The sequence below is a fragment of the Octodon degus genome, unplaced genomic scaffold (assembly GCF_000260255.1).
Source record: "Octodon degus isolate 3935 unplaced genomic scaffold, OctDeg1.0 scaffold00197, whole genome shotgun sequence".
NCBI lineage: Eukaryota > Metazoa > Chordata > Mammalia > Rodentia > Octodontidae > Octodon > Octodon degus.
This window is the reverse complement of record NW_004524773.1, coordinates 2,873,470-2,897,002: the sequence shown is the minus strand read 5'-3', so window position 1 is coordinate 2,897,002 and position 23,533 is coordinate 2,873,470. Positions and strand designations below refer to the sequence as shown.

At 53.1% G+C, this 23,533-nt stretch overlaps 1 protein-coding gene across 2 annotated transcripts; it reads right to left on the bottom strand.

The window, feature by feature from the left end:
• Positions 1 to 1,080: 1,080 nt before the first annotated feature.
• Smg9 (SMG9, nonsense mediated mRNA decay factor) lies at positions 1,081 to 20,564 on the bottom strand. 2 transcript variants are annotated; one of them, XM_023704486.1, is made up of 14 exons: positions 20,299 to 20,564; positions 17,685 to 17,840; positions 15,535 to 15,609; positions 15,192 to 15,456; positions 15,001 to 15,098; positions 13,406 to 13,518; positions 9,075 to 9,186; positions 7,179 to 7,274; positions 6,805 to 6,890; positions 4,055 to 4,161; positions 3,240 to 3,347; positions 2,953 to 3,093; positions 2,587 to 2,731; positions 1,081 to 1,569 (listed from the first exon to the last, which is right to left on the bottom strand). In XM_023704486.1, the coding sequence occupies exons 2-14, from the start codon at positions 17,832 to 17,834 to the stop codon at positions 1,491 to 1,493; spliced, it is 1,575 nt and encodes a 524-aa protein (XP_023560254.1). In that variant the 5' UTR covers positions 17,835 to 17,840; positions 20,299 to 20,564; the 3' UTR covers positions 1,081 to 1,490. The 2 variants fall into 2 exon arrangements, with proteins under 2 accessions (XP_023560254.1, XP_004644389.1); XM_004644332.2 differs by having other exon boundaries at positions 2,965 to 3,093; positions 20,299 to 20,563.
• Positions 20,565 to 23,533: the final 2,969 nt, after the last annotated feature.

The following is a 23,533-nucleotide window of genomic DNA, read 5'->3' as shown; positions in this document are numbered from 1 at the left end:
GGGGGGGGGGGTTGGGAGGGGCTGGGAGGGCACAGTTCCACCGTCCCCAGTCACTGGGGGTTGGAAAGGAAGAAAGTCCACCTCCAGCTTTCCTGGGCTAAGCCTGTGGGCTCTCCTGTTCTTCAGGTTTTACACACTTCTCTGTCCACTGTCCCCTGCTCATTACTTTGGCAAACCCAGCTAGCCAGCAGCGCCCTAGGCAGGATGGGATAGGCTCTTAGAAGGCAGGAAGAGCCCTTTTGTTGGCTGGAGGGCAGTCAATGTCGCGTCTCTGAAGGTCCAGAGCATCACTTGTCGGTGGGACAGTGGCCACACAATGGGGCCAGCAGGTGGCTGTGCCCAAACCACCCCATCTCTCCAAAATCCTCTGTGGACCTCCCACCCCCTGCAGCCTGCTTTCTTCAGTTCCTCCCCCCATCGTGCTTCCCCAGAGGTGCCACAGTCCCCGAGAAGTGAGCACCAGAACTGGCCGGGCGTGCCTGCAAGGGGCAGGGGCCGAGTGAGCAGTGGCCTTGCACATGGGGGACAGCCTGAGCAGCGGGGAGGACCATTTGGGGTGGAGACACGCTTGGGAAACACAGATTATGTACCGCACTGAACTGAGCAGATGAGGGCTGGTTCTGTGCAAACTGCGCAGTACTTGACTGAGGATGGGCTCCGGGTTTAAATGAAAGGCAGGAACTGCTGTTTGTAAGCAGGAGGCAACGAGGCTCACACAGGAAGGGAGCCACCATGCTGAGCCGACAGCAGGTACCGCTGGCAAGGGCAAGGCAAGGTACCCGAACGAAGGGGAAGTACTTAATGTACTTAGCTAAGCACAAGCTCTATTTTATAAAGCCCACAGTAGGCATTTAACCCAAAGGCAGGCAATGTAGACAGAACACACGCAGTCACTGCTCAGCCACACACAGCAAGGCCGCCTCACACCACGAGAGAAGCTGAACGGCCCTTACCAGGGGCTTCTTCCTTAGCAGACACTGGTCTCCACCTACCCCCAAGAACTCTGTGCTCCACCCTGGACAGCAGGCTGGGTGCACGTTAGGAGAGTGAAGAGGAGCAGAGAACGGCTTGCATGACCGTGTTTATTTAAACCACCAGCTCCACCCTGACACAGAGCTCTGTGGCCCTGTCTCTCCTTATAGGAAATATCTTGTGGGGAGAGCCACCTGGAGCTGCTGCCCCTGACGAGGGTGGGTGGGGCAGGGCTTCCTAGTGACCTTCAGACCACTCCCCACACCTGTCCCTGCAGGGGACTAGGATGGGCTGTTCATGCCTGGTTGGGGGCGGGATCTCCTGGTCACCCCTGCACAAGCCTCCAGTTGAGGGTGGGCACCTGGCCTTGAGCGTCCTGTGTCTCTGGGCAGGAAGTCGTGGTCCCTCATCCACCAGGCCTGCTCCACTCTCTGGCCCACTGAGTGAAGGACAGGCGCATTTCCTCACTGTCCACTCGGATCCAAGAAGTTCCCTGCATGGCATTCCTCCCTGCAGCCTCAGGCTAGCAGGCGGCTGTACTCTGCCAGGGCAGAGGACTTTTTCACACCATCCCAGATGCGGGCAGCATAGTGGAACCTGGGAGAAGAGGCGGACAGTCAAGGAGGGCAGCCTGACAGGTAGGAAGCCAGAGCCCCTCCCAAGATCCTGCATATAACCCAGAGCCTCTTCCCAGTCCAGTCCTGACTCCTCACCTCAACCTGGGCAGTGACAGAGACTGCCAGGCCCACTTCTGGGGCTGAGCTCCCCCACTCAGCGCAGGCCTTTGTGGAGAAGGTTCTATACCACCCTCCAGGGCTGTCTCGGTGGAAAACATTTAGGAGCAGCTGCACTCTTCTGTTTCCCTGACCCTTCCTCTCCACCCAACCCTGGTTTACACTAAGGAGAGGGTTCAGAGCTGGACGTAAACACCACCCTAGCTCCAGCTCCACTCTGCCAGCCCTGGGCAACTTCCGGTTGCTGTGTATGCACCCTCAGCCCTCTGGCCACGGCCCACAGCAGAGACCCTGGAGACCAACTCAGAGAGGCTGCACTGAGCCAGGTTATTTTGTCTCCAAATCTGTGTCTCTCCACAGTAAGATGAGGCTGCGACCCATCTGCTGTGGGCCCTAGGCACAGAGGCCACGTGACCCAGGGGCAGGGAAACAGGGGACAGAGCCAAGGTGGGGCAGGAGGGCAGTGGTGGGAGGCCACCAGCCAGGGAAAGGCTGTGACCTAGCAGAACTGAGAGCAGCCCCTGTGGCTCTTGTCTGGCTGTCCCTTCAGGTCATCAGAGCACGTCTTCACATCTAACCAGGCTCAATGTTCCTTTCAGCTAGCAAGCAGAACCTGTGTACAGGCATATGATTTTCCTATCTGGTACTTTTTTCTGAGCCTAACCCCACTGCGAATCAGGATGAGGCATGAAAAATATGCTGGCACTCTGGCATGGACCAGGTAGCGACAAAATGGCAGCAATCACCACCGCTCAGGAAGGAAGCAAGGTCTGGAGAGGAGGGGCTGGTGGCTGCCTACTGGTCTCTGGAGAAGCCCCTCTGCCCGCCAGGGGGCCAGAGGCAGGACACCTCCCACTCATACCTCCGCAAGAGCCCTTACCAGTTCTTCTCAGTGAGGATTGTGTGTGATAGCTGTGGCCGAGCCATGGACATCACTTGGCTCCGGAGCTTGCTCACCAAGGACTGGAAACTGGGGTGGCCACGGTACCCCGGCAGCAGGGAGAAGAGTGGGCTGGAACCCGGCCCTGTGCAGTTGGGGTGGGGGAGGTAAGGGAAGAGCACAGAGCACCAGGAGAGGGTCTTCCTCCCTGTCAGTCCTGGCCCTGCTCTTCCTATGCCTTCACATCTCTGACAAATGCATCTGAAAAAGCACTCCCTGGCACAGGTCAGCTGTGTCTTAGATCAGGTGGGTCCCTGGCACTCCCAGCCCGGGACAGGCTGCCACCCCCTGGCCAGATGCCCTGACCCGCGAGTGCACCTGCTCTTGGGGGGTTCTCACTCTCCGCTTCGCTGTCCATGAAGGGCACCAGGAACAAGTTGACCTCAGAGTCCAGGAAGTCAGGTGGGAGTCCCGGGAAGATGTTGCACTGTAACATGGACAGAGTACCTGGGAGAGAAAACGCTTCAGCCTGCGGTACAATGCTACAGATCTGGGGTGGGGGGTGTGTGACAGCAGAGCCAAGACAGGAGCCTAGACGGGGTCTCTGCCATGGGACCACATCAGGAGTTCACAGGAGGCTCAGGGACCCTCACCCTTGTAACGCAGGTGGGAGTGCGCCATGAGCTGGTCAATCATCAGGTGCATCTGCCTCAGCTTCCGAGGACAGAAGTCCTCCCGGCGAGCTTTGTTCTGCAGGAAGACTGGGGGGGGGAGGCAGGCCACGTGAAACAGGCAGTGCCTCGTCTCAGGGATGCCCCTTTCTCACCCCAAAGATCTGCCTTCACTCCTGTGTTCTGATCACCATGGTGGTCCTACATACCGCGGCTCAGCAAGCCACGTGCACTCACGTGGGGGACTCAGTGCCAAGTCAGATCTGGTTTCTGCCCTCAAGGAGCCACCAGCCTGATAGAGACGATAGACAAGGACACACACACAGTCAGAAGCATGATGGGGAGCACTGGGGCTTGGCAAGGGCAGAGGCAGCTAAGGAGACCTTTCCTGGGGTGTAGGTCATAAAATCAGAACTAGATCTCTGCAGAAAAGCAGCAGTGGAGAGAAGGATGTTGCAGGCACAGGAATGACAGGTGCACAGGCTGGAGAGCAGGTACATGAGGGCCTCTGGGATGACCTTAACACTCACTTCCTAGCCCGGTCCCGGGATGGGGGGCGGAAACAGGCAGACCTGGTCCCGTCCCATTCCAATCGTGCAGCCAGGCTCAGACTCAGGGGCCAGGGCTGGACTGAGGCAGTGGGACCGAAGAGGGCTGGCACATAACCCTTTTGGGTTTCCCACCTCACAACTCTCAAAAGCGTTCCTCCCAGATCCCGCTGTTCCTCAGTCCCCACCACTCTAAGAGGTGCTTGGTTTTCGCCCCTTCATTCTTCCTCAGCACCCCAAGCTTCTCACCCAGGTGCGGGTAGTACTCAGTGCCTTCATCAGAGCCCGATGAGCTGCTAGATTCGTGGCTGGGGGACGGGGTGGAAGGCTTCACCATCTCTGCTGTCTGGAGGAACCTGGGTCGGACAGGAGGCAGAGGCTGTTGCTCTTGTACCTGTGCTCCAGCCCGCGGTCTGAGGGTGGGCTCCCCTCAAAATCCTCATCTACAGCACACTTCTCGCAGTGTCAGGGAGTTCAATGATGATCCTCTTGGATCCACAGGCCTTTGTCAACTACACACATTGTTCTGAGCTTACTCTATGTACAAAAGCAAATAGCCAGTCCTGAGGGCATACACACCTACAGCCCCAGTTATCCAGGGGGAGGATCATTTCAGCTTGGTCTGGACAACATAAACAAAACTATTTTTTAGAGTGATTTTAGGTTGACATAAAAACTGAGCAGAAAGCACAGCAGTGCCATCCACCAACTGCCCCTACACACACGGCTTTCCTCTCTCTCAGTGTCCCTGCTGGAGTGGGGAAGTCTCTTACAACTGAGGAAGCAATGTGACACACGGCCGTCACCTTGTCCAGTTTCCTGCTGCCGTATGTTCCATGTATCAACGCGGATGCGCACTGCAGCACCATGCGGAGCAAGTCCCTGCCCTTACGATCCCTGCGCTCTGCTGACTCACCGCTCTCCACCCACAGTCCTGGCAACACTGAATATGCCATCGCCATGGTTTAGCTTTCTCCAGAACGTCATCTGGTTGGGCTTTTCAAACTGGATTCTTTCATTTAATAGCATGGATTTAAGGTTTGTGGCTTGATAGCTCATTTCTTTTTTACACTGAATAACACCATCATGAGCACGTACCGGCTTCTTTATCCACTTGCCAACAGAAAGACGTTTTTCTTTCTCACGTCCAAGTTGTGGCAATTATGAATAAAGCCGCTATAAATATCTGTTTGCAGGTTTTTATATGCACATGCTTCCAGTTTATGCTACTTAAAAATAACCTGTCCAAGCACGTACAAAGTAAACAGAACAAACCTGGTAGGGATAGTGGGGTCTGATAAATCGTGCGGACATTCACCCCATTTGCACAGATTACCTGCAACTTCAGGGCCCACTACGCACACATCCACCAGCAGCTGGATGCTGAGAACCAAGGCCCTGTCGGGCTCACCAAGCAGCACCCTCACCGAGCCCTAAGCTCCCCGAGGGCAGCCCCACCTGCTCCTCACACCCCTGTGCCCAGTGCCGGGTGCACGTACACACTCCACACATTTGGGAAGAGAAATGACTCCTGGCGGACGATGGCTAGGGAATATCTCAATATTAAGTTACCTAGATCTGGTCACAATGACCCCAGAAAATTTTTCCTTTTGCAATTGGCCGGACCACATGTGCAGTGTTACAAATGCAAATGAGAAGCTTCCACCCATAAACTGCTTTCTCAGTACTCTGCCGAGTAACTATACAACACAGTACTCAGGAAAGACACCCCAGCAGGAGCTGGGATTCCAACCAAGATGTGGGCTTAGGAGGCATCGCTTTCAAACCTGGTCTTCCCCTCCCCGAGAGCTCCTCCCCGTTTCCTTCTGCCTAGGCCCTGCTCCCACCAGTCTCCTGAAGGCTGAGGCTGAAAGAGATCTTGTGACCACAGATTCTGAGTCACTCCTGCCAGGGGCCTTTCTGAGTCTTGCAGCCGCTTCAGGCAGGGCTCCTCCAGGCCCACACCACCTCTCGTTTTCTGCTGTCATGGTACCAATGGGATGGCACTCATGTAAGCAGGGGATGGACCACAAAATCCCGCGTCCAACAAGCCGACCAAGGTCCCACAGTTCCTCAGTGGTTTAGGGAGGGCGAAGAGGCTGTGGAAGTCCAGAGGAGACAGGCAGATGGCGTAGGGCTTGGGGCCCAGGCCAGCTCCTTGTGCCATTCAGTTACGAGTTCGTATTAAACACTCAGCTTGTACAGACACTGTGTGTGTGAGGCACGGAGGACCTTCTCCCTGCCAATGGCATACACTCAAAGAGGGAGAGAGAACACTGGACTTACCACCTCCCACCAGAGTGGCAAGGGGTTCTAGAGATAGCTAGGCAGACTAAAGTGCCTGCTTAGGCAAGCTTAGGCAAGAGCAGGGACCAGGTTCCACAAGCCCCACCAGCCCTGCCCCATGGGTGGGCTGAGCCACAAAAAAAAAAAAAAAAAAACCAAAACAGCTGGAGCAGGGCTGGTGAGATGGCTCAGTGGTCTAAAGCACCTACTTAGAACAAGCTTAGCAAAGCACAGGGACCGCGGTTCAATCCCCCAGCACCACATGCCAGCCAGCCCGCCCCCTGGTGGGCTGAGCTGGACACACACACACACACACACACACACACACACACATACACACAAATAAATAAAATTAAAAACAAACAAACAAACAAAAACCAAAAAAACAGCTGGAGCGGCAGGCAGTAACAGGTTGCTGAGACTGTCAGGGGAGGCCAGAGGTTAAAGTGTTTCCAGGTAGGGGGTGGAAGGTGGGGGCAGGAGCACCTCAGGCTGAGCTGCAGGTGAGAGGCCCACTCCATGGAGTGAGTTAGGGCAAGTAAGGACTAGACGGCTGGCCAAGGATGCTGTAGAAAGACCTGAGTACTACTTCAGCAACACAAAGTCAGTGGAGGGCTGCTAGGTGGGGCCTCCTACTTACATCTTAGAGTCCCTCTGCAAGCTGTGTGAAACCTGAGCCCCTGGCCAGAGTCCCGTTAGCCTGCACTCCTCACCTGTACAGACTGAGGTCTGTGAACCAGTCCTGCACGACAATCACCACGTGGCAGACCGTGAAGAGGAAGGCAGCGATCTGCAGTGACTGAGGGCAAACAGGAAGTAACAGAGTTGACTGTCTCCCCTGCCCAGACTGGGGTTCTGAGTTCTAGGACGTGGCTGTGTTAGGCAGCGTCTGTGTTCCCCGTGACAGGGAACATCACCACCTTTCTACAGAACCGGGCCAGAATGGACTCAGGGCCACCCTCCTCTCACAGCCCAGGGGGCACCCTGGATTCTTCTTGAGTGGAAATGCAGTCAGTGAGCAAGTCTAGCTCCCCATCACAGATCTCGGGAGGCAAAACTTCACCCTGGCCAGGTCTGGCTCCCTCACCTGCATCTCCACGTAGGTGTGGGGAAGGTTGTACTCAGGGGGCAGCTTTCGGTCGTTGTTGATGAGATGGTCCAGGATGGAGGGGCTCAGGATGGGCTGCAGCCAGAGAGAGGAGGCGGTGTGAGGGAGCGAGAGCAAGGAAAGCTGCAGGCAAACACAGGGCTGGGCAGCCACAACGCAGCGAGAAGCGGAGCGCGCCTCCGCAGGTCCTGGCCCTGCACCTGGTCTGGGCTCTTCTACTGCAGCCTCAAAACCCCTTTCAGAGGGTGGGTGGGGCTCCCCAAGTGCCACAAGTTGGAGGCAAACACCATGCCTTTCTCAGGACAAAACAAGGTCAGACACAAGTGGTGACTTCTAATTATTACAGCGCTAGTCAGAGACAGAAGGCTGAAGAAAAAAATTTGAAAGCAATACACTTTCCCCAGCTATTTTATAAATCATCACCGCTCTCTAGCGCCTCAGGCCCGGAGAGAAGAAATCTCCTAGTGTTAATAAATTTACCATTTACTTGAATGAGTCACATCTCTTAGAGACTCTTTTGGTCATTTGTTGTTTCATCTGCTTTCAGAACTGTGCTAATTACTTAGGTCAAAAAACAATGATTAGTGTGAAACTTCGTGAGGATTTACAAATTACATCAGTGCAGGTGAAGAATCGGCTCACACTCACCAAACTTTTCTTAAAGGAGCAGCCACTGAAAACTGGCAAGAGCTGAATTAGCCCACAGTCTTACTATGGCAGGGCGAATTCTGGTAAGGGCTTTCACAAGCTCTGCTTGGAGAACTCCAGACATAGCACAGACGGCTCTTCTGTCTTGTTAACTTCCTTTCCCTTCATGGACAGCTGACCCAGCCCTCAGCCACGTCCCTGCACCGGGCCTGGCATGGGGTTCACCTTGAATGCAAGACTAGGTTTTCCATAGTCTGTGTCATCAACGAGAAGTGACCAGAAACCTGAGCCTCCAAGTTCACTGCCAGCTATGGGCCAGGCCCTGCACCTGGCAAAGCCTGCTAGGGGGAGAGCTGGGGTGCAGCAATGGAGGCGATGGAGGCACAGGGGGCAGGGTGGGCATCAGGGAAGGCAAAGCTGCCCAGGAGGCCGCAGTCAGGGCAAGCTGGCAAAACGGGAGACTTACTATGATAACACTGCTACCTGCTAAGAGTGTTTAGCACCTAATTATGCTGGGCACTGAGGCGAGGACCTCCCTCTTCACCGAAAGCCCAGGAGGGAGGCAGGCAATTTATTCCCCCCATGTAGGAGAACTGAGGAATGGAGATGCCAAACAAGACAACATGGTCCCACAGCTCATCAGTGCTTTAGGGAGAGAGAAGAGGATGTGCAAAGTCCAGAGGAGAGAGGCAGAGGGGTGCGGGGCCTGGGGCACAGGCACCCAGTCTACCTAGGGCAGGCTGAGCACCAGGCCTTTGCCTGAGGAGAGCAAGAAGCAGCGAAAGCTGCAGGGAAGGGCAGGACTGGCCAGCTGTAACAGAAGCCGAGGCGAGCCTCAGGCCAGATCCTGACCAGGCACTTTGCCTGGGCTGTTCTACTGCACCCTCCAAACCCCTAGGACATGGAATACAATGCTTATCTCCATTTACACAGGAAAAACTGAGATTTAAGGGAGTTAAAGCTTAAAGTAACTCAGCTGCCAAGTATTAAATGGCAGGATGTGGACAGAAGGCCCCAAGAATCCACACTTCAAAGGGCTCCACCCAAAGAGCCTTTGGGCTGAGTGCAAGGTGAATGGGAGACAGGCAAAGCCTGTCAGGATGAGTCTAAGGACCAAGAATACAGCCACCTGGGACTCCCCCGTCCCCCTCACCCCCGCAGCCTGGGGTCCATCAGGGTTCTCGCTTATCAACCCTCCCTGCTGGCTGGTGAGTTGGGGGCAGGGACCTGTGTGTCCAGGAAAACAATCCGCTCTTGGGTAATAAAGAAGTCGATGCCGCTGGTCTGGTTGCCACCTCGTTCCTTCATTTCAGCACTCTGGGCCCGGAAAACATACGCCCTGTAGAGAAGAGCAGGTTCATACGTGGGTACTGTTTCTTGGCCTTTGTTTTTATTTTTTATTTTTTCTGTATTTAGGACAGGGTCTACAGGGTATGCAGGGTCTCACTATGGAGATTGGACTCATAGTGACCCTTCTGTTTTCAGCCTCCCTAGTGCTGGGATTATAGGCTTGCGCCACCACGCCCAGTCTCAATTGCTGTCTCAGCGCGCCCAGTGGGCGGGGCTGGCACAGCACATCAGAGATCGAATCCCAGCTGCTGCACTCTGCCTAAGCAGGCGCTTTAGTCCGCTGAGCTATCAGGCCAGCCCTGTTTCCTGACCTTTGATGTCTCTGGAGTATGTGCCCAGGAGCCACAGGCCCAGCCTGCCCTCTCAGTTTCCACCTGTGGCCCACATCTCCCAGCCATGTTTACCTACACTCAGATCTGGTGGCTTAGTCACCACAGCCAGCAGAGAGAAGAGCTTGAGAGCAGAGGCTCTGGCTCCTCTGGACTACGTAGTTGTGGGCAATTTCCATCCCTTAACCCTGTTCTCCGTTTCCTCAACTATAAAATGGGGATAACCATAGTGCACAAACTTTCAAACTCCCAGGAGACTAATCTAGGCAAAGTCCTTAGGCTACTGCTGAATGTATAATCAGTAGCCATTAGCTCCACATGTTCCTGCTCCCAGGGAGGCACTGGGATAGAGCACTGAATACCCACCCTCTCTCCCTGTGGAGAAAGTCTGCAGTCTTATTCTCTAGTTCTTGAGAAGGCCAGCCCTCCTCACCCCCACTTGTGCCACCCCCACCTGGGGACAGGAATGGAAAGTAGGCAGAGCCAGGCCTTGCCCCAAACCAGAGTTCAATTTTATACCTCAGACAAAGATTTTCTCTCTTCCAATCTGGAAAATCAGGAGACTAGTACCTGCCTGCAAAGGGTAATTTCCACCTGCCCGAGATACCTCTGCAGGCACCTCCCACTAAGCAAACACTGCACAGACGGCCTCCTCTCTGCAGGGACCAGGACAGACCAATGAACAAGACAGACCAACCCTGCTTCTGTGGGCTTCTGGTCTCGCTGTCTGTAACTGGGGTATCAGAATGAGGTGTGAGACATCTGAGTAGAGATAAGGTAGCTCTTGGAGCTGGGACGGGCAGCCTTGAAGGGGAAGGGAAGTTGGGAGAGAAAGAGGGAGGGCAGTAGGGAGAGTATGTGAGGGGACAGATGCCAAGGACTATTCTAAACAAAAGTGGTCTGCACAAGGATGAGTCCAGGCAAGAGCAGCATGCACAGGCCTGGGGACCTAGGGGACAAGGGAGGAGCAAGAGGAGCCCCTGCAGGCCATCCTGGGGCATGGTCAGGAACTGGGGCTCTGGCCTGCAAGCCTGGAAAAGGCCCTGACAATGCACAAGTGCTAGCAGGACAAGTTTTGGATTGAAAAGCCCTTCCCGCTGCTGTGCGACCAGGAGTGAGTGCAGGGTAGAGAGAAGTGAGAACAGCCCACAAGGCCTGGACCCGTGAGGCCTCCCTCTAGCTCTCTGACCTCATCTCCTTTAACTCATCTGTTTTGTGTGTCTGTGTGGCTTTGCACACTGGAGGCAAACATGCTATCACTGACCCTTTTTGCTCCTCGGCTGCCAGCTGCTGTCAGCGCAGCACCAGGACCGCTGCCACCCAGCTCAGAGGCTTGGCTTGTGCCTGCTGTCTCCCTGAAATGGTCCACAGTCTCCTCGCCCAAGCCCTCCTTGACTGCCCTGTATAAAACTTAGGCCCAACACCACCTCCCTGTAACTCTGCTCCCTTTTGTTTTCCTCTTCTAATGTGCTAAAGGTTGATTTTGCCTACATCTCCCCTGTAAACATAAACCCCGTGAGAACGTGTTTTTGTTAATTTTGTATACTGCTGTGTCTAGCCCCAAGAACTATGTCTGACACATAGTAAGCATTCAATATATTCTTGTTGAATTAAATAGAGACAGAGAGACCATATAAGAGGCTGCTGGCATTCAACAAGGCTTGGACCAAGGAGCAGGAAATGGAGGGAGAAACAGATGACTTATGAAGAAGAGGTACAGCCAATGAGACTGATGGAAAGAGGCCAAAGTCCACCACAGGGCAGGCTGATGGGTCAAAGCACAAGATGCTGAGCCAGGCACGCGACAGGCTGAGGTAGGAGCATGGGCTACACAGTGAGTTCAAGACCAGCCTGGGCTACCCAGCGAGACCCTGTCTCAAAACAATACAAGATACGACACAATACAACATAGTACAGTACTAAAGCAACACAGACTGGACCAAAGGCATTCTCTGGCTCAGGATGAATGAGAGCCATGAAGAAACTTTTAGGGGCCGGGGAGATGGCTCAGTAGGATAAGTGCTTGACTGGCAAATGCAAGGATCTGAGTTTCTGGCTTCAGGTCAGCAAGAAAGGAAGAGGTGGCAGGGAGCTGACCTGGGAGAGGGCACGGGGACCTTACAGCTTGGTTCTGGAGGACGCACATTACCACAACAGTGGTTCTAACTATTTTTGGTCTTCATTACCCCATCCCAGTTGCTGAAAACCAGGCCCTTTCCCTAGACAAAAAGCCCAAATGCAGACATGTACTATAGAAATATAGTTATGAAACAAAAGCCTAAGGTCCCAAGGGAGCAGGGAGCTATAGAGCCCGGGGAGAGCTGCTGTCTCTCACTTGTAAATTCCCAGCAAGCTGGATTCAAGGCTGCAGAGAACAGCTTCTCCTGCAGGCGCCCTGTCCTTTGATCCCTTGCTTGGGATGTTATCGGCTAGCATTTGTGTGGACCTAGTGTTAGGCAAATGGTGGAAGTCAGTAGAGATAGTAGTTTGTATTATGCACATTCCTTAGCCTGCCTTTAGCCCTTAATAAATGTGAGATGCTTCTGAGGCTCGGGGCTCACTTGGAGAGAGAGACATTCTCAGTGAGACCTCTGAAGCTACGTTCATCAGGTCTTCTCGTCGTTTCTTTTGGCACTGACTCATAACACACAATGATACACAAAATTCTGCATACACTGTTCAGGGTTAGTCTTAAGTCTCTGTTCCCTACTACACCAAGTGGCTGCTTTTTCTCCTCATGCCTCCTTAATTAGACTGCGTATTTCCCCCACTCTGTAATCCTTGTCTTTCTTCCTCCTTTCTCTTTTCTGCCCCCAGCTTCAGGTCCTATTTTTTTGTTTGTTTTGAGACAGGGCCTTGCTAGGTAGCCCAGGCATAGCAATCCTCCTGCCTCAGCCTCCCCAGTGCTGGGATTCAAAGTGTGTGCCACCACACCTGGCTTCAGGTCCTATTTAAGTTCCTCCTTTCCCCAAATTCACTTCTGATTTATAAGGATTTTTTTTTTTTTTTTGTTCCTCGAACGCCTTCAGGGCACTTTTGGCCAGCGGGAGAGTTGTGAGGTTCTAACTCCAGCAACCTGAGGCTCACAGCTTTGTGGAAGCAGCCACTTAAAGGCCTGAGCTAGGGCCAGGCCCCCTTCACTTCTGATTTATAATTAACTCCCTCCTTACTGAAGAAGATTGTTGAGGCCAGGGGATCCTCATGCCTCATTCTCTCTAGGCCAGAAAGAAGATGGTAGGGCCATCTTCCCAAGATAACTCAGCAGGACTGAAGCTGGTGTAGGACCCACTCCTTGTATACAGTTCTCTTTCCCACTCTGTTTCCCAGATCCTAATAGTCATTACCCCATGGGCCTAAGTCTGTGCCAGGTGCCTAAAACTTTCCCCTTCTTTACCAGGGATTGAACTTAGGATCCTGCACTTGCCAGGCAGGCGCTTATTCTACTGAGCTATCTCTCTAGCCCATCTTTCCCCTTCTTGATCTTGCTCTATCCTCTAAAACTCCATTTAAACAAGTGATACTGGGAGGTGACACGTCCTGGCCACAGGAAAGCAGCTGGTAATAGCAGGACTGAGCCTGAGGTGGCCTGAACCCAAAGCCTTCATGACTTTATCACCCAACTTTCCCCCTATGCTCTGTACCATTTCCTGGGGCAAGGCAGGAAGGAAGAAGGCGGAGACGGGTTGCCTGGGAGCCATGCTATTTAGTCCACCTCATAATCATCCTCACCCAATAAGACACGGAGCCCTAGGGAGGAGACACAGCTTCCCAAGCTCCTTTGCTAAGACCACCTGTAGCACCGGGGCCTACCCCGCCCCTGCCCCGCTGGGCACCCACCTCCCTCCTGGCCTACTGACCCTCTGCCGGAAGCTGCCTCACCTCTGGTCTTCCTCAGGAGTGTTAGCTGACAACAGTGACATCACCATGGACTTGCCTGTCCCCTGGAGACCCAGGACACCAACCACCAACACATCAGTCTGATCCAACAGGTACTGTGGAAAGATGTAGGGAGATGGATCTGTGAGGAGTCACAGTGATGGGGTGGGGGTCCCCAGAGACCTCTGTGGCTGGCACACTTACTTTATCAGATATGAAAAAAAAGCCTCATTTGTGCAAAAGGTCTCTTTCCTGTGTTCCAGTGGGGTTATGTGGCATATTCTGAGTGCTGGGAACAGCAACTGTGAGAGCACTGATGCGGAAAAGAGCCTGGGATGGTAAAGAAACTGAAAGCGAAGGGAAGTCCGAGTGGTTGGAACACAGTGGAGGAGGGGAGGCTGATCCTGAAGAAGGGAGTGTGAGCCCCAGAAAGAGAGGACGAGATGCAGTATCTACAGGCTACCGGGGCAGGCTCCGCTTCCAGCAGGCTGGGGACACAAGGGAACGCACAGCACAGGGAGTAGCACGCACAGGCAGGATCAGAAATCTGGGCTCCTGGGCTCCCTCGGTGGCATTTAAGAACCCTTAAAGACATTCTTGAGACTTCTGCCTCTGTGCTACAGCATTGCTGACTTTTACCACGAGGGGGCAAAAGAGACACTCTTTAGGCAAACAGCTCTGCCCTAAACTGCTGGGCCTCAGAATTGCCAGAAAAGCTTCTTTTAGAAAACAAAACAAGGGGCTGGGGAGACAGCTCAGTTGAATAAGTGCTTCCCTGGCAAGTGCAAGGGCCTGAGTTCAAGCCCTGGCTCCACAAAAAAAGAAAACAAAATGAAACAAAAAACTTTGGGCTTAAGCTTTAATAAGGTTTAAAACCTTAAAACAGAAGAGCAGCCCCTGTTGAATATGCTAGGCACCGATCTCTCAGCTAAAGATATAGTTTAGAATTTTCTCCTCTAGTTGTATAGCCTGGTATATGAACAGTGACCACTATACCGGACAACACCCAGAACACTGTCATCACAGCAGAAGATCTACCTGACAGAGGGAACACAGAGGTGGCAGGAGCCAGGTAACACACAGGCCCAGCTGTTGTCCTAAGGCCAGGCTGCTAGGGGAGGAGTCACCCCGGGGGACCTGGACAGGAGTTTTATATGACAGGTGTGGGGAGAAAAGGCAGCCAAAAAGGGAGGCAGGTATTCTGGGCCAGGCATGTGAAGTCTGAACCAGAGCAGAGACTACAGGGACTAGGTACCTCAGGGGAGTGGAAATGACAGCGGTAAGTACTGAGGCACCATGGATCGTGACCACTTAGAAGGGGTCCAGGAGACTCTGCCAGGGGATGGTGCAGGAGACCACAGGGAACCTGGGACAGCAGTGAGGGCTCCTTCTTCAAAGTATCTGCATACTTCAGAATGCTGTGTACAGCAGAGCTGAGCTGGATGAAACTCAGCCCTGGTTAGGTGAGAACTTTCCTTTTCCAGCCCTCACTGTTGCAGCTGCTGGGAAGCGAGCTAACGCAGAAAGGTCTGCTAAAGGCTTGAGTGGAGGATAGAGGGCCCAGGCCCCAGTGAAGCTCAGGAAGGGAGCCCCAGTACCTCAATGGCACTGTCGCACCAGTTCATCTGGTCATCCACCAACTTGATGCTGTGCTTCATGCGCTCTGGAGGCAGCAGCTTGGCCTGGCCCACAACAGCTGGACAGGAAGGAGGCAGAGAGAGAAGATGTGGTGAGGGACTAGGTACAGCAGGGGCCACTTCCAAGCCCACCCTGCCCAGCCCCAACTTACGGTCCATGGCTGTGGGCGCAGCAGTGCCCATGCCCCTGTTCTGGATCTGGTACACGGGCTGTGTGGGTCTCTGCCCTTCCTTTTCACCCTTGGGTGGTGCAGGGGCTGCAGGCGGTGGTGGGGCAGTGCCCTCAGGGGTAGAAGCACCTGTCCCAGCCACTGGGCCCTTCCCCTCCTCCCTTGGCTTCATGAGGACGATGGGCTTTTCCAGAGGGGCTGGAGCTGGTGGCGCAGCAGGGGCAGCTGGTGGTGGCGGCTGCTTAGACTACAGGAGGGAGAGCCTTTCAGCCAGTGGAGGAGACCCCTTCCCTGCCTGCTGCCCTCCTCCTCCTCCTCCACTCACCCGCTCTGCCGGGGGTTTCGAGAGGATGATGGGAGTTTTCTGCATGACCGCTGTGTTAGTCTCTTCGCTGCCATCCTGTGGGGAGGGTGGGAGTTACTCAGGACTGCCCCTGGCTCTACCGGCCATGCAGACGGCCTCTCTGTGGTGGGTACTACTTTAAAAACCTCCACGTTATCCCCTCAACCCTGCAAGTACCCTATGAGACTCCCACTTACTCCCATTTTACCAAAGGAAAAACTGAGGCGCAGAGAGGTAAAGGGGCTTCCTCAAAGTCCCACAGTCCGTAAGCAATGGAGCCAGGGTCTGAGCCCAGGCAGCCTGGCTCCAGGATCATCTCCTCCACCATTCTGGTCGGCTGCTCTCTAGGCTCATCCAGTAGGAAGGAGCTGGACAGATCCAGGGTTAAGGACAGAGCCATGCTTTTGCTGGCTGGGTGGACATGAGTAAAGAACTTCCTCTCCAGTGCTTTGGTTTTCTCCTCTGGTACGCAGGGACAGGAGCTCTTCCATCACAGGATGGGTACAAGATGGCAGGAGCCAGAACTAGCAAGTGGCCAGAGTAGCACCTGGCACCGGAGCACCTGGCACCCCAGACCCCTCCTCTCCTCCACCCTGCCCTCGCCCAGCATGCTGGTGTCCAGTCTCCCACATGCTGCCCTCTTCTGTCCCCATTCAGGACTCAGATCTTTTTTTTTTTTTTTTTTAATGTATTCAGTACTGGATCTACAGGGTCTCACTACATAGATTGGACTCAGTGATTTTCTTGTTTTCAGTCTCCCAAGCACTGGGATTACAGGCATTTGCCACCACGCCCAGTCTCAACTGCTGTCCCAGGGGTGGAGCCATGCCCTCTGGGCTGGCACAGCTGGGCTGGGGATCAAACCCAGGCCCCTGCAGCTGCCTCAGCAGGCACTTTAGTCCCCTGAGCTATCTAGTCTGCTCACCCAGATCTTAGGAGACTAGAGAGACCTTCTTCAAGGCCTCTAGAGAGGGAAGTGCCTGAAGGGGAGAGCTACGGGCCAAAGGCAGCGGTTGCACTTGGCAGCCAAGCCAGAGACCAAGACAGAATTTGGGAACTGTGTGTTCAGGGAACAGAGCTGACAGGCGGGATGATGGCACCGCGCCCCCAGAGGACATGTGTGGAAGAGCCCACGTGCTCGCCTGTGCACTGTGTCCCCTGAGAAGGAAGAAGCAGAAGCCCAGCTCACTGTGAATACATCGGTCTTGGGTGTGTTGTTTTATGGCTCAGAAACTGGTCCCGGGAGCCAGGGAGATGGCTCAGTAGAATAAGCGCTTGCCTAGCAAGCACAAGGGCCTGAGTTCAATCCCCGGTTTCGCTCTGCCACGTGTCTGAGGTGGGCAGGGCCTAGAGAAAGAACTGGGGCAGGAGCCAGGCAGGGCCTATGCACAAATTAAGGCCTCTGGAGGCCCCGGCCAAGGCACTGGAGTAGGCAGAATGATACAGGCCTTGGGATGATGCAGGGCCTGGACCTAGACCTGAGCTTGGCCCAGAGCCTGCGACTCCAGCTTGGCCCCGTTCACCTGGGGAGTCACTGCCCTCATTAGTGAAAACTGGATCTATCAAAGGCTCTACTTCACACAAGAAGTATAAGGGATCAGAAAGACCCGAAGGGTGGAGAGCGCTTTGCACAGCCCATGGTACACTCCTCAGTAACAGTGCTGCTGCTACTGCCAAAACTAACTCTAAAACCACACTCAGTGTGAGTGCCAGAGTTCTTTCCAAGGTCCATCAAGCCCTCCAGGACCCGACCCAGTTAGCACTCTGACCTCAGACTCTTCTAGTTTCCCTCCTTCCTCATGCACTGAGCAGACTGGCCTCCAAGAACACACTAGATGCAGGCTGCCCCAGGGCCTTTGCAAATGCCATTCTTGTCATCTGGAATGTCTATCAAGTCAGCTCCCAATGTGATTTCTTCCCTTACCTCCTTCGGTCTCTGTTCAAAAGTTACTCCCTTTTTGGAGGTCTTCTCCCCATGTTATCCTAAACAGCCCCCCTTCCCACTCGTTACCTTCTCACTCCACAAGAGCAATCTTTTAGAGATCAATGCTTGGAGCCTGGCTCAGAGCAGGTGTTCAAGCAACATTCGTGGGGCAAAGAGAAACAGATATGCTGCTCTTAGGCCCACTCACCCGTCTTTCTCTTTCCCATGGTGCGATGTAGTCCCTCTCCCGACCGCCAGGCCCGGAGAGATTCTGGGGACCCCCAGAGCCAGGCTCCTTCCACCGCCGGCGCCGCTCTATCCCGTAGAGCCCAGGCTGGCTATGCCCCGACTCAGACATGGTGGCCTGCAGAGGAGGGACGAGGGGATTTCAGGTGGAGACTCTCTTCCCACTCTGCTTGGTTTCTGCCACCCTCTGAGAGAGCTCTGTGCTGGGTAGCAGCTGCCAACTGGCTCTCTGGGCACTGTTCACTCTGTTCAAAAGAGTGAGACCCAGTTCTGTGCTCCAGGGCTGTCCGAACACACTTCTCAGTTCTGTTTGCAGTTATGAGGGGCCTCATGACTATAAGTATTTTCAGGACAATGATATATACCAGAAGCACGGTTTGGCAGCTTTCAGAAACTTTCCTTTACAGAAGCAGGCATGTGTTTTTTGCTTTTTCCTTTGCTTGGCTGGAAGGCATGTGTATGTGGAGGGTGAAATTCAGGTAGCCACGTTGCGCTACAAGGCATCTTAATGGACAGCATGGCATAACAAGACAGAAAGTTCAGCAGCCCCTTATTAACCTCTGGAGGCAGGGAGAAACAAACATATTTCCCGTTCTGTTCACTAAACTATTTGTAACTACTGAAGTGCTCCAACAGCAACATAAGCCATAGGACAGATTCACATAAAAATATTCTCCCTCCCCACATGCAGCAAGTCAGGTTGGGGATGTAGCTCAGTGTGATAGCGCTTGCCTGGCAAGCAGGAGGTCCTGAGTTTGGTTCCTGGTACAAAAACAAACAAACCAACACCAAATGCAGCAGATTATTTCCTTACAAATCACTGAGTTCTTCAGGCTGAGAACTACGCCTACTGGTCACTCAGTACTGGCATACACAGGGCTTGGGCACCAGCATCCTCAGTCCTAATTTAACCTGGTATCCTGTACATTTCAGTTCGTTTGCCTGCCATCCTGATGGTCTGCCATCCCTCTCTAAATTTCACTTCATTTAGAGCTTGCAGTGTTCATTAACACGTCGTATAAAATACAAAACCCACTGTACCATTTAAATTCCAATGGACATGTTCCTGGGGACAGTTTCAGGGGAGATCATTCTAGGGATGGGTTCTGGGTACTGTTTGTGGGACCATATAGAGTTATGTGTCCCAGCTCAGCAGTTAGACTGGCAAACTGTAGCTACTGGGCCAAAGAGGGCCTGTGTCCTGTTTTTCTAAACACAAGGTCCTGTTGGAACACAGCCACAGCCTTCAGCTTATAAAATGTCTATGGCCTCCTTCTTGACACAACAGCAAAGGTGAGTAGTGAGACAGAGGCAATGTGTTCTGCACTGCTGCCAACAACTGCTCTTTCTCTGGTCCTTTACAGAAAGTTTACTCAGCCCCGCTGAGCTCCTAAAAACCTGTTAAGTCACTATGAATCTGTCCCTATACCGCATCAGTAATGACCTCAACATGTCCCTGTGACAGACACTCCAGAACTAAGAACAACTCTGGCGCTAGCGGCTCTAAGTGACCTTAGGCATCCCAGTCTGTTTCTCGGGCCACAAACGGGGTTGAAGATAGCCTTCCGAGACAGAAGAGAGCAAGGGCCCGTTTATGGAAAATGATTCATTCAGCACTTAAATGACTGTTTACAGTCTTGAAAGGTCATCTCCTCAGAACTTGAGACTCTTTCCTGCCCTGCAATTAAGTGTCTGTTTCCACGTTATTCTGGAAACCTCCCCAGTGCTTAAGTGTCTGTCTTCATCCCCACTGGGGACTTTGCCCCAGTACCAGTGTCTGTTCACGTCCTTGGAAGGATCCCTTTCCTGGCAATTATTTGAGATTATTCGCAGACTAGCCACAGTATTCTGAGTCTATTTAACAGTCCTGGGGGAGTACCCATCTACATATAATCTGGGTACCCCAATGCTGTTTCCAAATTCCCTTGGGGAATCTCCCAAAGTCACCCAGCCTATTTAGTGTCTATTCACCGGGCTCCTATGGTGACCTCCCAGGAAGGGTGAATCTACCTATTCTTGGGAGGTGGGGTGCTTAGCACTTAAAGCATCTCTTCACACATTCCCTTTGGGGGACCTTCCAGAATCAAAGCATCTATTTTCAAATTATTTAGAGGGTTCCCAATTTCCAGCTTTGCTTCCATCTATTCTCTTGGGGCACCTAGCATCCCAGAACTTCACGATAATCTATTCACACCTGTTTCTAAAGGCTCCCTAATACTTCAACTTGCATTTGTAGGTTCCTTTTACAAAGCCTCCCGCGGGGAAGCCAACAACTCAAGTTTCCTTACTTGGAGGGCCCTCCCCCTGAATATTTGAAGGACTTTCTCGGTCCTTTTAGGGCAGGTTATAGGTTTTGCCTATTACGAACTCCAGGGTGGACTTCCACTTATCCACCGCCCCCACCCCGATTGGCCAACCTGTGGATTAATCCGCAGCCTCAGCTCCCTACCCAGCCGCACACCCGCCCCAAGGACTGGCAGAGGACGCTCGCAGACAGGGCGGAACTTGCGACGCGCCCCGCCCCCTCAGGCCCCGCCCCCACTAGTGCGCGTCCTCAGCGCGGGCTCGCGCCTTACCTAAGGTGACTGCTGATTGGTTCCTGAGGCAGGACGCGCGCTCTCCTCTGACGGGATGTGGTGGGGGCAGGGAAATTCCACAACAAGCCACCAGCCAGTAAACGGTGTCTGGGGATCGAGGGTGTGAGAAAGAAACAGGGAAAGTGGACACCGACCACTCCAGAACTGATCTGGGAGTCCCGGAAGAGACACCTAAAGGAAGGCCAGCCTCGAACAGGAAGAGGAGGAGGAGGTATCGCGAGGCCAAGCTGCTATCTGGACCCGTCGGCTGCAGCTCTTGCGCATGCGCCGCGGGCTCGACCCGCAAATCGCGCTGGCTGAGCATGCGTTGGTGGATGTTTTCGGTTTTTTTTTAACACGCATGCGGGTTACGGGTGGGCGGCGGCAGCGCGCCGAGGGCAACGAGTGTGCGCGTCTCGTCTTCTGCGAGGGGGTGAAAAAGTGGAGGAACGGGGAAGGGCTACAGTTGCAGAGATTTCGAGATCGAGGCCCTTCTCTTCAGTGATGTTGGCGGGGCGCGGCGTGCTGAAGCGGCAGGGAGAAGTTGCAGCGTCCCGTGTTGAGTGTTGGTTCAGGAATAAGTTAGACCTAGTGTGCCTTGGAAGGGATCCTGTTCTGTGGAGGGAAGAGGCGAGGGGCTCAGGTCACTTTAGGAAAGAGCGCGAGGTCGGGCAGGCGAGGCGACCTGGAGAGAGGTTCAGGTTTGCACTGAGGGTTCCCCCACCTCGAGTTGCAGGAGGGCGGATCAGAGCTACGTTATAAACCCTTTCGCTGGGGCGGGGGAGATAGCTCACTAGAATAAGCGCCTGTGGCAGGCGCAGGGTCGTGAGTTCAATCCCCGTGCCGGGGAAAAAAAAAAAACAACTTCTGCGGCCCGGGTGAGAGGCGTTTACCCAAGCTCAAAAACCAAAAGCCCGCGGCAGAGCCCTGAAGGCGCCGACGTGGACTCCCGGGTAGGGGCGCGGCCTGCGGGGCGCACGCGCAGTCCAGTGCTGCGGTAGCTGGGGTTGGTGATTGAGAGCCAAGAGACATTTTCCCGCTTTTGATTTGAAATCATTAAGTATTTTCTTCAGTTATATTATAATGCTTGTAATCTCAGCACCCCAGGAGACCAAGGCAGGAGGATTGCACAGTCGAGCCCAGCCTGGGCAATTTAGTGACTTAGGCAGACCCTGTTTCGAAAAGTTAAAGTGCTCGCTTTTGCAGCACATTTATAAAAAGTTTAAAAGGGGAGAAGGGACTGAAGACACCGCTCAAAGGGGGAGGCCTAGGGTTTTGAAATATAAACGAATGTTATTTGAAGAGTTATTTGGTGTACATACTGACTTAATTTAAGCAACCCGGAATACACTAAAAGAATAAAAAAATGAGTCCCCACCCGTCTCGTTTTCTATTGCTGGAGCAGTAGTTCCTACTTTCTGGAGCTGTTACAGCAAAGCAGTGAAGTTAAGAGCGTAAATAGCTGCAGACCTCGGCTGTGTTCCTTAATGCTCTTTACCTCTTCCCCATTTGTGAGATGGAGCTAGTGGCACCTTCCAGCGTTGTTCAGGGTTAAGTGGGTAGAAGTGCCTGGAGCGTATTAGCACTGTGTCATTATATTGCGGTCTACGGTGATGATAGTGGTCGACTGTGAGCTGCTTACTTCTCGCTCATCCTTGCTGTCCCTTTCAACCCCAAGCGCCAGACAGAACTGTTTCTCCAGGCTGCCACAGGCTTGGTGAAAATAGCAGTTGACACAGTCCTGTCACAGTCGGGGGGGGGGGGGGCGGAACCGGGAATTGAACTCAGGCCCTTGCACTTGCCAGGGAAGCGCTTATTCCACTGAGCCATCTCCCCGGCCCCTATTATTAATGTATTTGGTACAGGGTCTCACTATGCAGCTCCGACTCATGATTCCCCTGTCCCAACCTCACCCATGCTGGGATTCCACCGGGTCACGGTCTTGGGGGCCTGCTCATCATGCCCAGAGGCAGGGCCGGCTCAGTATGTGGTGCCTAGTATCGAACCCGGGTCCCTGTGCTCTTACTGTCCATTAAAAGCCTGGTCTGTAGTCTCTTTCGGCACAGTCAGTGACTTAAAAGCCAATTTTGCTATGAACCGTGACTCTTCACTTGGGCATAAAGATGCCCATTAGGTAACCAAAAGCAGAATGAAGTTTGATTCTCATTTCATATCCTCTGGTACTATAAGTGTGGGCTGAATCTCATCTCAGCTCTGCACAGGGGTATGCTGATCATTTAGGAAGCATCTGTCCAAGGAGTTAGCTTGACAAGAGTTATTAGCCCTGAATTTACAGGACTTCACCTCTCCTTCAAAACTAGAGGTGCCAAGATAAGAGGTTTATGAGAGATTCAGGATTCCCAGGAGCCTCCAGCCATGTCCTAAATCCAAGATCACTTAGATTCATGAAAGAGAGCCCTATGTGACTGACACCACTGCAGAGACCATCATTTCCTGGGAATAAAACCATCCCTCAGCCATAAAGATTCCAGAACTGACACAAAGTGCTCCCCATTCAATCCTTAAAAGCTACCTTTGCAGTGGGCCTGGCTGAGCCCCTGCTTCAGACTATGTTCCCTCCTTTCCTGTCTTACTGCTCCCATTCCAAGTAAAGGCTTTTGGGGGCCTGCCCATTAGCTCAGGTGTTTAAGTGCCTGTTGAAACCAAGCAGTCAGGCTCAGGATGCTGTGGTTCAATCCCCTCATCCTCAAGCCAAATCAGACCTGCCCTGAAGGCAACCTGAGCAGTCCCCACACCAAAAAAAAAAATTCAAGTAAAGGCTTTTTCCTATAAATTGGTGTTTTAGTTTTAATTTCCATTCCTACTAAAAGAAAAACCCAAGCGAGCCAGCAACACAGTCTCATAGACTGATCTGAGTTCACACAGATGCATTCTTCTAAGAGATGGTGGCGTTGAACCAAAACTCTGCAGACAAAGGGATTGGAAATGCAAGTAGGTATGAAGCTGTGATGGAGGCTAGGCAAACAAGGACCAGGTCCTGGGCTGAATTTCCAACACTTTGAGCAATTGGGATAGACCACAGTCGGGAAAATATCTGCTGGATGAAGAACTAAGAGTATTTTTGTAATGAAAATTTGGAGAAGAAAAGCATAAATTGTTTATATTGAGTTTACATTGGCTATAGATAAGGTGACAATGTTAAGGAAGGAAGCGTGAGGAGGTTCTTGTTGAGTTCACTGATAGGGTCAGAACGGGATTTGAGTTAAAGTTTCAA